General features: G+C 41.4%; 1 protein-coding gene across 15 annotated transcripts in view; it reads right to left on the bottom strand.

The window, feature by feature from the left end:
- NEB (nebulin) overlaps positions 1–13568 on the bottom strand; it is a 293643-nt gene that overhangs the window by 168839 nt on the left and 111236 nt on the right. For all 15 annotated transcript variants that reach the window (XM_061608784.1, XM_061608789.1, XM_061608791.1 and 12 more), the window contains 7 exons: positions 9843–9947; positions 9455–9562; positions 7602–7913; positions 6123–6326; positions 2700–2804; positions 2314–2421; positions 551–862 (listed from right to left, as the gene is read on the bottom strand). In XM_061608784.1, coding sequence (XP_061464768.1) covers positions 551–862; positions 2314–2421; positions 2700–2804; positions 6123–6326; positions 7602–7913; positions 9455–9562; positions 9843–9947 — 1254 coding nt within the window. The remainder of the gene's footprint in view (positions 1–550; positions 863–2313; positions 2422–2699; positions 2805–6122; positions 6327–7601; positions 7914–9454; positions 9563–9842; positions 9948–13568) is intronic.

Here is a 13568-nt window from a genome sequence, read left to right as displayed (position 1 = left end):
CTGACTTTTTGCAACCAAGTAGAGGATTTCTGTGCAGTCTGATAGTTTTGCATAGGAGAGCCCAGCAGGTATTTGTGGGCTAAAATGCATCAGACTGTTATTTCTTAATAGAGCCTTTCCCAACCAGTGTGCCTCCAGATGTTGGACCACAACTCCCATCAGCCTCAGCCAGCATTCCCAATGGCTGAGGCTGATGGGAGTTGTGGTCCAACAACATCTGGAGTCACATCGGTTGGGAAAGGCTGTCTTAATAAATAGTCTCGGTATGTTTCATCACATTCAGAAATTTATAAGGACACAAGAACATAGGAAAATGCCCGGGTCAGACTGTTTTCCCATCTAGTCTAGTATTGTCTATGTGATCAGCAGCTGCTCTCCAGGGCCTCAGGCAGACAGGGAGGGTTTTTCATATCATCTGCTACCTGGTCTTTTTAGCTGGAGATGCCACAGATTGAACCTCGGGCCTTCTGCTTGCAAACCAAGGGTTCTGCCACTGAGCTATGGTCTCTTCCCCCATGAACCCAAGTGTTTAATGTTTGCTTTTACATACATCACTCTGTAAGTCATATGCTTTCTTCGCCTGAATGACATCATTCTGGTCTGGCAGGCAAGTCCATTCATGCAAGCGATGGCGGTAATCCGTATCACTGACCAACTTCTGACAATTCTTAGCCAGCAAGACTGACAGCATATCAACAGGACTATGGATATTTGTTTTCCATTGGTTCCACTCTTTCTTGTACTCCAGGTCACTTTGCATTTTGGCTACATGCATAGCCAATACCAGCTTTGGATCATCTTGAACACTTCGGAATCCAACATAGTGCCCTCTCTGCTTCTCATATGCATCTTTGTATTTATACTATAAAAGAACAAGAGAACAAATATTAGAGCTACTTTCTAAATATTACTGGAAAAGCTATCAACTAACCCAGCAAATAAAGCAAAGAACACAAAGAAAAGCATATACAAAAATACAGCTAAGATGTGCTCACTAACAAAATTTCAGAGTGTTTCAATTTAATAAAATAATTTTAGAATAAACTTTTTTCCTATTCTGATGTGGAAATCTCTCAGCTGGATCTCTTTATAGTTATTACTGCATTATACTATTTCGTTGTACTTTATTTTTAATTAAGAATTGCATTTTTCACTGTTTTTGTAAATGATGAATTCCACAGTGTACTCTTACTTTACAGCATTGTATTACATTGATCTAAGATGTTAATTGTGCCATTAAATATAAAACAAACAGCCAAAACAGTCACATCGAGCCAGGATGGGGCTGGAGCTGGGCTGGGGCTGGAGCTGGGCTGGGGCTGTGGCCTTTCGGCGGGTCTGGTGCTGCGGCCTGTCCCTGGGAGCGCCGTGCTGTTGCGATGATCTTTCGGTGAATGCTGAGGGCGGGGGAACGCCCCTGCAGCCGCCGCTATCTTACCATCTGACCTCTGTCTGCTTCCCCTTAATATCGGCAGTGTTTACATCTTAATGCCTTTGTTTTTGGCTTCTGAAGAGAACTTCCCTGTTAGTCGCAACTTTAAGGGGTTTGTTTGCCGCGCCCCACCCCCTGCTGAATGTACTGGTTGTTGGATGCTGAGATCAAGAGGGGGTGTTGTTTTTCGATCTTGCATATGGACTATCACCCACACCGGTCTTTGTGCAAGGGTGGGAAGACTCACATCACGAGTTTCCATCTGAAGGCGCACTTTTTGTACTATACAGATGAGAAGCCTTATTGTAACTAAGTTAGTCTTTATGTTATTGTTTAGCTTTCTTGCTTAGTGTTTGGTGTTTTTGATGTTTTATATGTTTTTTGCTTTGTACGTCACTCAGAGTGGCTGGGTAGCCAGCCAGATGAGCGACTAAGAAATCGAATAAATAAATAAATAAATCTTGCTTGATCTGTCTAGACATTTGTATCCTCCAACCTATACTTGTTCTCAACAAAAATATTTCTGATCTCTGTTGTGGTATATTATAAACTAAATGAAACAGGATACTCTAGTCCTGCATTGCCCAACCTGGTTGCCTCCTTGACCACTGGCCATGTTAGCTGAGACTGATGGGAGTTGTAATCCAAAATATCTGGAGGTCACCAGATTGAGGAAGGTTGATCTAGTCTAATACAAATGTTGAATATACAAAATTATTACTGATACAGGATCAGTCAAAGGGAGCTGCATCACCATTACACCCCAAAAATATTGAATACCTTTTCTTTTGATTTATTATTTCTATAACAGTCATTTTGAAAACCACAAAGTGGGTATTTGGATTTCTTTATAGAAGCGTGTCATCAACATATCTACTTACATCACTAGCTATATCCCTTGATGCCTTTGCTGTTCTGATTGGAATTGCATCAGCTCTCAAGTCATATCCTTTCTTCTTAGCCTCTTCCCATCCCTGGATATAAAGTTTCTATAGAAGGAGTGATTAAAAAACAAACATGAATGCAAATTCAGTCCTGTAGAATTATTTATTTGTTTGTTTGTTTGTTTTACTTATATCCCACTCTTCCTCCCAGAAGGTGCCCAGGGCAGCAAGCAAGCAAAAAACATTTATAAAATATCTGTAAAACAAAACATCTTATGTAGAATTTGTACACATGCAGCTTACAACTTTAAAAGAACCCCTATATTATTAAACATTCAGATTTATTTTTTAAACCTATCCTCTTTTTTAAAAAATGCTCTTACGTGGCTAATGTTGGCTGAGTTTGCCTTTGCCAGCAAAATCTCTGGAGTATCTGGCATGACATGAATAGTTTTTTTGTCAGCATCCCAGGCTTCAATGTACAGCCGCTGTGGAAGAGCAAGGGGGGAAGTTAGCATTTGGTATTTTCAAAAGATCAAATGATATCCACCCTTAGCAATTCATGCTATTGCTACCATATCCATAAACAAAAAATGTCAACTGAATATTGTAAGGTGCCCAACAAGGTGAATTTACCAAAGACACCAGGATTTTCTAGACTGAATATTAAAGCATAATATATTTACCAAAATTTAACTAATACTCAGGAATACAGGTGACTTACCTTTCAAGGCCTTATTTTGTGACTGGGCTACCTGCCATTTTCCTGAACAAAAGGCGAAAGGCTTCAACATAAGTTCGTATTGATGGTGATGTTGAGAAGGCAGGACAAATTACTTTGTAACACATAGCAAGAAGAGATTTGTGATCCATCCACTAATTTCTGTTTGTCCATGATAAGGTATGAGCAATCAAAATGTATGTATATTGCAGACTATGTAAATCTGCCAGTCTGAATGGACATAATACTAGGTTGTAGTAATGGGAAAAGGGCAACCAGATTACTGCAATGTGTTATACATCAGCCTGCCTTTGAATACAGTTTGGAAACTGCAACTAGTACAGAATCCAGTGATCAGATTGTTGACTGAGACTAAGAAAGCCTCAGCATATAACTCGAATTTTGAGCAAACTGCAGTGGCTACCAATTGGTTTCTGAGCTCAGTTCAAAAGTGCTGCTTTTGGCCTATAAAGCTTTCGAATCTACCATTTCTGGGTAAGGTCATTGAGCGAGTGGTGGCCAACCAGTTGTCAGCAAACTTGGATGAAACGGATTATTTGGATCCATACCAATCGGGTTTCAGGACTGGTCACGGAACTGAAACAGCCTTGGTCGCTCTGGTTGATGATTTGAGGAGGACATTAGATAGGGGAGAATCCACCTTTCTTGTCCTCCTCGATCTCTCAGCGGCTTTTGATACTGTCGACCACAGTATCCTTCTGCTTCGCCTGGAGGGATTGGGAATTGGAGGCACTGTATTACAGTGGTTCCTTTCCTTTCTCTCCGACAGGTACCAACAGGTAGCGTTGGAGGAGGAGGTATCAGACCCTTGGCCTCTCAATTGTGGTGTGCCACAGGGCTCTATCCTCTCTCCCATGCTATTTAACATCTATATGAAGCCGCTGGGAGCAATCATCAGGAGATTTGGGTTGCAGTGTCATCAATATGCGGATGACACTCAGCTCTATCTCTCGTTTAAATCTTCACCAGAGTTGGCTGTGGAGACCTTGTCCAACTGCCTGGAATCCGTGAGTGGATGGATGGGAAGGAACAAGCTGAAGTTGAACCCTGATAAGACCGAGGTACTACTTGTGGGGGACAAGAGAAGGTTGGGTGACATTGACCTGAAGTTCAATGGGGTAAGTTTACCCCTAAAGGACCAGGTCTGCAGCCTTGGGGTTGTGCTTGATTCCAGGCTGTCCATGGAGGCTCAGATTTCGGCAGTGAGCCGGGCAGCCTGGTACCAACTACACCTCATACGAAGGCTGCAACCCTACCTTCCTGTTCATCAGCTCCCACTGGTGGTACACGCCCTGATCACCTCTCGTTTGGACTACTGTAATGCGCTCTACATGGGGTTACCCTTGAAAACGGTCCGGAAATTACAACTGATACAAAATGCGGCGGCTCGACTACTTACGAATAGTCGCCGCTGAGATCACATCACACCAGTGTTGTTCGACCTACACTGGCTTCCAGTTGTTTTCCGAGCCCAATTCAAGGTGTTGGTATTGACCTTTAAATCCCTATACGGTTTCGGCCCAGTTTATCTCACGGAGCGCCTTCAACGCCACCAATTATGCTGCCCGACAAGATCGGCCACACAGGGCCTTCTCTCAATCCCGCCAACAAAAACAGCCAGATTGGCGGGTACAAGAGAGAGGGCATTCTCAGTGGCGGCCCCCACTCTTTGGAACTCCCTCCCACAAGATCTCCGGCATGCCTCTTCCCTAAATGTATTTTGGAAAGCCTTAAAGACCTGGCTTTTTCAGCAGGCCTTCGGGGTATCCGGGGAGGGTAAATCGATATAATTGCAATGCCTCCTACCCAGTTTTAATATTGTTGTTGCAGATCTATTGTTTTTATTGTATTACTGTATTTTATTAATTGTATTTTAATAATTTTGTAAGTCGCCTAGAGTGGCCATTGGCCAGATAGGCGACGAAGAAATTAATTTTTTTAATAATAATAATAATAATAATAATTATTATTATTATTATTATTATTTATGATGCTCAGGATCCCAATACCGCAAGGCCAGCATCTCTCTCATTACCCTGCGGTCATCATCAGAGGCCCTTCTCTGTGTGCCTCCTCCGAGGCTGGTGCAGAGGGTGGCAATGGAAGAACAAGCTTCTTCAGTAATGGCTCCCTATTTGTGGTACAATCTCCCAAGGAAACATGTGTGGCACTATCATAGTCAACTCTTAGGCACCAGGCTAAGACTTTTCTGTTTGCCCAGGCTTTTAGTTGCTAAGTTTGGATCATATCTCAATATGATTTTGGCTTTTACTGTGGTGTTCACTGTGGGATAAGGCAGGATTTGCTATTTTTATTGAATTGTTGGAAAAGCACTTTAAAGAACTTTCTTCTTTTATTTTTCTTGAATAATGTCATTTCATTTGCTCATGACTCCAAATGAAGTATTACCACTTCTTGCCCATACTTGAACAAAGTAAAAGTGAAATACCTCATTTGCTGCCTTCAGCCAGCAGTGAGCAAAAACTATTTTTTTGGTGTTCATGAGAGAAAACATGAAACAATGCCTCCTCCAAGTAGTTTTGCTACTTGGTATGAACGCTTTCAGATCTGTTTTTCTTGGTTCAATTTTTCTTCTTCTTTACCCTAACATTTCATTTGCCCACACTGACAATTCTTCCTACCAGTTGCAATGCCCTATGTTTAAAACCTTTGTTATGTCTGATGTGATAACATTATTTTATGTTCACCGCCCAGAGAGCTATTGCTAGTCGGGCGGTATATAAATTTAATAAATAAATGAATAAATAAAAATAAATGGACACTTCTAAAGAGAAATCACATCCATTATCACAGGCAAACAGATTAATGGCAGAATGGGCAAATGCTTGTGAAGGCAAGGAAAAAAGGAAGAAAATGGCGCCAAGAGCCAAGGAGGGTATGTATGGCACTAAAACAAAAGGATATGTGTGGCACTAAAACAATATGAATGATGAGTGAGGTATTTTTGGCAACTGACTTAATGTGCAATTCTTTAAGCAAATACTATATTGACATTCAAGAACACACACAGCACAGTCCTAGAAATACCTGACACAAAACTCACCTTGTTCATCGTCTCAGCATTATGTCTGGCCCGCTCCATCTCCAAAGAATCTGTGATACTGGTAAACTTTATTTGATCAGGTGGCTGTCGGTACTTCTTTTCACTTAGGATTTCTCCAGCTCTCTTCACTTTCTCAACTTCCAAAGAGCCAGCAGGGACCCAACCAATACCTTTCAGCCATTCAAGATCTGATTTGTAAATAGCCTGAAACATAAATAGAGAATAACCTGGCACTTAAAGCAGCCCATCAGCTTCACTCATAACAATGCTGGTAATACATTTGGGGGGTTATAAAGTACAAATAAAACATTAAATGAAGCATATACTCAAGGGCCAACCCTTAGTAGTTACAACAGCCACCAACACTATTATTACTACTTCTGCAACTAAATATTCATTTAGGCCAAATCTGATGAGCTTATGCAAAGAGAGCAGAGGAGAGCAATAAATATTAGATGTCACTGGGAAAAGAAAAAAAAGATTCTGAACCCTGTTGTACCATTGATTTTTGAACCCTGTTTTACCATTGATTTCTAGAGCAAACAACACATTGGAGAATGGTGAAACACATTTAGCTAGGCACTCCTAGCCAGTCGAGAGCTGTGCTCCTAATGACCTCTACCTCTTCTACTGCTTTGTCATATTTCCACTGACATGAGTGTCACATCCCTCTCAACCTTAATCGTTGCTCAATAACAACAATTATTGCTGTAACAAATAACAATTTCCCATCACACCACCACACTGGCCACTGGTAGACAGTTTTGGGGGGCTTGGTTTTTACTTTTTAAAAACCCTCTGATGGTTCATTTACATATGCAACTTATCAAGTTATAGGAAGCCTGATTTCAGCTGAACATCAGGAAAAACTTCCTGTTAGAGCAGTACAACAATGGAACAAATTACCTGGGGAGGTGGTGGGCTCTCCAACACTGGAAGCATTCAAGAGGCAGCTGGACAGCCACCTGTCAGATATGCTTTAAGGTGGATTACTGCATTGAGCCGTATAGGCCCCTTCCAACTCTGTAGTTCTATGATTCTATGACTTAATGTACAACTACTTGGGAATAAACCCGACTGACAAAGCGGAACATATTCTGAGTAAATATGTATAGGATTATGCTATTGATGTCTCATATTGTGTAGATTTTTAAATACTGGAAGTGTTCTTTTAAATTTTAAAAATGTCTTCCCAATTAAAAATAAGACTCTTGTTTAAGGATTTTTAAGATTATTATTATTGTAAGGATACACACACACAGTTCATTACTTAGAATCCAAAACCTGCAGAACCTATCAAATGGAAGGGAACCCAACAAATATTGGAAATGCCAGAACAATTACAGAGTGGAACTGAGGAAATCCACTCATTTCTACTTACTACATCTTGACTCCCAGATAAATATATGAACTACCTTATGGAAGATATGGAAAATGCACAGATTCACTGGTTGTATGAATTTGGCATATCATACTCACATCACTCTGAAGATCATAGGCCTTTTTGGCTTGGATGACATCATTCTGATCTGGCAGACATATCCACTGGTGCAGGTAATGACGGTAATCGATATCACTGACCAGTTTCTGACAATTCTTTGCATGCAAGATCTCCAGCATATCCACAGGAGTGGCAAACTTGGTCTTCCATTTCTCAAAGTCTTTCTTATATTCTCTCGCACTCTGCATCTTGGCTACATTCATAGAATGCACAAGCTTGGGGTCATCTTCCACACTGCGAGCTCCAATGTGGTGACCAAGCTGCTTGCGATACCCTTCTTTGTATTTGTACTGAAATAAATGTACAAGTGTAAATCGTCTGCCAATAACAATAACAATTTAGTAATATTTATTTATAAAAGTAATTATCAGATAACTGCATCTGAACACCCCTCTTTGTGGGGTAGCTGCAAGAAAGAGAACTAGGACTATCATTATTTATCCATAAATCTTGTCAGAAGATTTGAATCAAAATACTAGATTATGAAAACTGTTTCACTCACCAGTTTAGGAATATAAGAAGCTGCCTTATACGGAGTCAGACCACTGGTCCATGTAGCTCAGTGTCTACACTGACTGGCAGCATGGTTTTAGGCAGGCTTCTTTTTCTCAGTCCTACCGAGAGATGCTAAAGATTGAATCTCAATCTTCTGCATCCAAAGCAGATGTTCTCCCACTGAGCTACAGCCCTTCCCCATATTGCTTTTTATTACCAGTGATTTGCCTCATTTAATTTGTGTCTTCTGTATTCCAAAGTAAAGTCCTTTATAAGGTACAAATCACATTTTGAAAAGGTTACTACAGTATGTTTCCCATCTACAGTATATATGATATTTTGATTTTTTTCTATTTATTGCCAACTATGCTTTCCCCTTGATTTTTCTAATTTCTTATACATATTCTCTAATGTTTAAAGATTTTGTTCCTTCGGCTAGTTTTGTATCTTTTCTCCAGTCCTTTGCATTTTATAGTCATAAATGAAAAAGCAACTTTAGATAGTCCTAAGGGCTTCATAATGCCTAGTGCGGTTTTCAGCTCCTCCCACAAAGTTTCCAGCTTCAAAAGCACTTTGCCATGTGGCACCCAAGGGGGTGCTGTCATGAACCACAAGACTCCTGGATGTGTAGAAGTAATGCACAATTCTTTGAATCCTGGTCTTAAATTAATACCCCTCTATTTATTCCCTGAATTTTATCACTTTTCTAAAATTTGCTTTGTAGCTGCCTTCCCATGTCCCTCTCCCTGCCCAAGAAAAGGTAAAACATAATAAAAACCAAGCCAGTAAGTAAGGAAATCCAAATTAAATCTGCCTAAGCCCATTTCACCACACTGTGAAAATGTTCACTGGGAGGATGGAGCCCAAGTTTCTGCTGAACTATTACTTCCCATAAAAAAGTATAGCTTGCGATCTTATTTATTAACATATCCCACATTTCCCTTTTCCATCCAACAGAAAGTAAAAGAATTGCTTTTGCTAATAGCAGCTGTGCCATAGTCATTTAGCATATAAATAACCATGACCTTGTGTTTTCTTCTTACTTGCCCTTTCGCTAATCCCAAAAGGAATGTTTGAGTGTTTCAATGTAGCTTCTAAAGTCTTACATCTTTAACAAAACCTGTAAAATATATTTTCTTGACTGCCTTCACATTTCATGCCTAAGTCAATCAATAACATTTGCCTCCAAATGAAGCTTCTCTCAAGTATTTTCTTTTATGGTTAAGTTAGAAGCATCCACCACAATAATCACAGGTACACAGTCCACAGTTTTTTAAAGCAATGAATGCTTTCCTCTTAAAAAGAATTGCTGTACATAGACAGAATTGACACATACATCACTAGCAATATCTCTGGATGCCTTGGCAGATTGAATTGGAATAGCATCCAAGCGTAGGTCATACCCATCCTTCTTTGATTCTTCCATAGCCAGTTTGTACAATTTCTGTGAGAAAGAAGAACACGTTTCAGTGTTATACATACCTATTTCCTTCTTGTTGCAAATATAATTTCCCATAATTTACTGAGGTGCAGTTTACAACTTGGCTGTGCTGCACTGACACAAGCATTTCCAATGCAACCTCAGTCTACTGTGCCTCAACAAATCAAAGCCATAATAACTGGGGTCTAGTGGTTGCATGACCTACATTGTGATTGGCTGAAACACTAACAACATATCTTGGTATACCTGGCAGAACTCCTTTGTTCATCCTAGTTGTACTCACCTCACTATAGTTTAGCTTGTTCAGTTTTGATAGCATGATTTCAGGTGTATCAGGCATAACATGGATTGTAGTCTTGTCTTTATCCCAAGCTTCAGTATACAAGCGCTATGGAACAACACAAGCACAAAAGACAGCTGTTAAAAGAACAATTATTCAGTAATCTTAGTGTGTGTTTGTTTTTTCATTTTCATTTTTAAAAACTTGGACCTCCTATAAAATCACATGAAAATGGCCTGCTGAGAGAGAACTCCACTACTTGAAATATGGCAAAGTAGTTAGAGTATATGACTAAGAGTGGGGAGACCCAGGTTCAAATCTTCACTCAGCCATGAAGCTCACTGGGTAATCTTGGACCAGTAATTATCTCTCAGCCTAATCTAGCCACACATTTGTTGTAAGAAAAAAACATATTTGAATTTAAGCCTACCTGATCCAAAAAGGGTCCAGGTTCTTACAATTCACGAAGTTTGAAAAAGTTACCTGATGAAAATGTCTAAAATGAGTGTGAGGAACCTTTAGCCCTCCAGATATCACTGAACACCAACTCTTATCACCCCTGGCTATTGGCCATGCTTGCTAGGGCTGATGTGAGTTATGATACAACAACATCTGGAGGGCCAAAGTTTCCTGGCACCTGTTCTATTATATCTACTAAGACACGAAGTGAAATATTTTGCTTGTAGAGGAATGTACAGAGGTCATAACCATGGTGCTTGTTAACTTGTTGTTTTTGTTATGCGCCTTCAAGTCGACTACGACTTATGGCGACCCTATGAATCAGTGACCTCCAAGAGCATCTGTCACGAACCACTCTGTTCAGATCTTGTAAGTTGAGGTATATGGCTTCCTTTATGGAATCAATCCATCTCTTTTTTGGCCTTCCTCTTTTTCTACTCCCTTCTGTTTTTCCCAGCATTATTATCTTTTCTAATGAATCATGTCTTCTCATTATGTGTCCAAAGTATGATAACCTCAGTTTCATCATTTTAGCTTCTAGGGATAGTTCTGGTTTAATTTGTTCTGACACCGAGTTCTTGGTCTTTTTCGCAGTCCATGGTATGCGCAAAGCTCTCCTCCAACACCACATTTCAAATGAGTTGATTTTTCTCTTATCCGCTTTTTTCATTGGCCAACTTTCACATCCATACATAGAGATCGGAAATACCATGGTCTGAATGATCCTGACTTTAGCGTTCAGTGATACATCTTTGCATTTGAGGACCTTTTCTAGTTCTCTCACAGCTGCCCTCCCCAGTCCTCGCCTTCTTCTGATTTCTTGACTATTGTCTCCATTTTGGTTAATGACTGTGCCAAGGTATTGATAGTCCTTGACAAGTTCAATGTCCTCATTGTCAACTATAAAGTTACATAAATCTTCTGTTGTCATTACTTTAGTCTTTTTGATGTTCAGCTGTAGTCCTGCTTCTATTTTATTTATTTATTTATTTATTATACTTGTATACCTCCCCATAGCCGAAGCTCTCTGGGCAGTTTACAGTAACTAAAAACAAATACAATTTAAAATACATCTTTTCAAAAAACAATTTAAAACACAATTTAAAAATTTAAAACAATATAAAACACATGCTCAAATGCCTGGGAGAAGAGTCTTGACCTGGCGCCGAAAAGATAACAGTGTTGGCGCCAGGCACACCTTGTCAAACAGATCATTCCATAATTTGGGGGCCACCACTGAGAAGGGCCTCTCCCTTGTTGCCATTCTCCGAGCTTCCCTTGGAGTAGGCACCTGGAGGAGGGCCTTTGATCTTGAACGTAGTATACGGGTGGGTTCGTATCAGGAGAGGCATTCCATCAGGTATTGTGGTCCCAAGCCATGTAAGGCTTTATAGGTCAAAACCAGCACCTTGAATTGAGCTCGGAAACATAAAGGCAGCCACTGCAAGTGGGCCAAAATTGGTTTTATATGTTTGGACTGTCTTGTCCCTGTTACCAATCTGGCCGCTGCATTTTGCACAAGCTGCAGTTTCCGAACCGTCTTCAAAGGCAGCCCCACGTAGAGTGCATTGCAGTAATCTAATTTAGAGGTTACCAGAGCATGGACAAATGAAGACAGGTTATCCCTGTCCAGATAGGGATGTAGTTGGGCCACCAACCGAAGTTGGTAGAAGGCACTCTGTGCCACTGAGGCTACCTCAGCCTCAAGTGACAGAGATGATTCTAGGAGAACCCCGAAGCTATGAACCTGCTCCTTCAGGGGGAGTGCAACCCCATCCAGGACAGGTTGGACATCCACCATCCGGTCAGAAGAACCACCCACTAGCAGCATTTCAGTCTTGTCTGGATTGAGCCTCAGTTTATTAGCCCTCTTCCAGTCCATTGTCACAGCCAGGCACCGGTTCAGCACATTGACAGCCTCACCTGAAGAAGATGAAAAGGAGAAATAGAGCTGCGTGTCATCAGCATACTGATGGCAATGCACTCCAAAGCTCCGGATGACCGCACCCAATGTTTTCATGTACATGTTGAACCCCTGCGGAACCCCATACTGGAGAGTCCAGGGTGCCGAGCAATGCTCCTCAAGCACCACCTTCTGGAGGCGACCTGCCAAGTAGGAGCAGAACCACTGCAATGCGGTACCTTCCACTCCCAACTCAGCCAGTCTCCTCAGAAGGATACCATGGTCGATGGTATTGAAAGCTGCTGAGGGATCAAGGAGAATCAACAGAGTCACACTCCCCCTGTCTCTCTCCTGACAAAGATCATCATACAGGGCAACCAAGGCTGTTTCTGTGCCAAAACCAGGCCTGAAACCCGACTGAAATGGATCCAGATAATCGGTCCCATCCAAGAGTGTCTGGAGCTGGCCCACAACCATACGTTGAAAGACCTTGCCCAGGAATAGAACATTTGCTACCGGCCTAGTTATTATGATTTTCTGGGTCCAGAGAGGGTTTCTTCAGGAGTGGTCTCACTACAGCCTCTTTCAGGCAGCCAGGGACCACCCCCTCTCACAGAGAGGCATTAATCACTTCCCCGTCCAGCCAGCTGTTCCATCCCTGCTAGCTTTTATTAGCCAAGAAGGGCAAGGATCCAGCACAGAAGTGGTAGCACGAACCTGTCCAAGCACCTTGTCAACGTCCTCAAGCTGCACCAACCGAAACTCATCCAAGAAATCGGGACAAGGCTGTGCTCTGGATACTTCGCTTGATTCACCTGCTATAACACTGGAGTCTAAGTCCTGGCGGATACTAAAATTTTATCCTGGAAGTGCCTAGCAAATTCATTACAGCGGGCCTTTTGTGCTTTCCTCTTTAACTTTCATCAGCATTCGTTTCAAATCATTACTGGTTTCTGCTAGTAGTATGGTATCATCTGCATATCTTAAATTATTGATATTTCTCCCTCCAATTTTCACACCTCCTTCATCTTGGTCCAGTCCTGCTTTCCGTATGATATGTTCTGTGTATAGATTAAATAAATAGGGTGATAAAATACGCCCCTGTCTCACACCCTTTCCAATGGGGAACCAATTGGTTTCTCCATATTCTGTCCTTACAGTAGCCTCTTGTGCAGAGTACAGGTTGCGCATCAGGACAATCAGATGCTGTAGCACCCCCATTTCTTTTAAAGCATTCCATAGTTTTTCATGATCTACACCAGCCTTTCCCAACCAGTGTGCCTCCAGATGTTGTTGGACCACAACTCCCATCAGCCTCGGCCAGCATTGCCAATGGCTGAGGCTGATGGGAGTTGTGGTCCTACAAC

This window comes from Rhineura floridana, chromosome 2 (assembly GCF_030035675.1).
Source record: "Rhineura floridana isolate rRhiFlo1 chromosome 2, rRhiFlo1.hap2, whole genome shotgun sequence".
Taxonomy (NCBI): Eukaryota; Metazoa; Chordata; class Lepidosauria; order Squamata; family Rhineuridae; genus Rhineura; species Rhineura floridana.
This window is presented reverse-complemented; position numbering and strand designations above follow the sequence as displayed.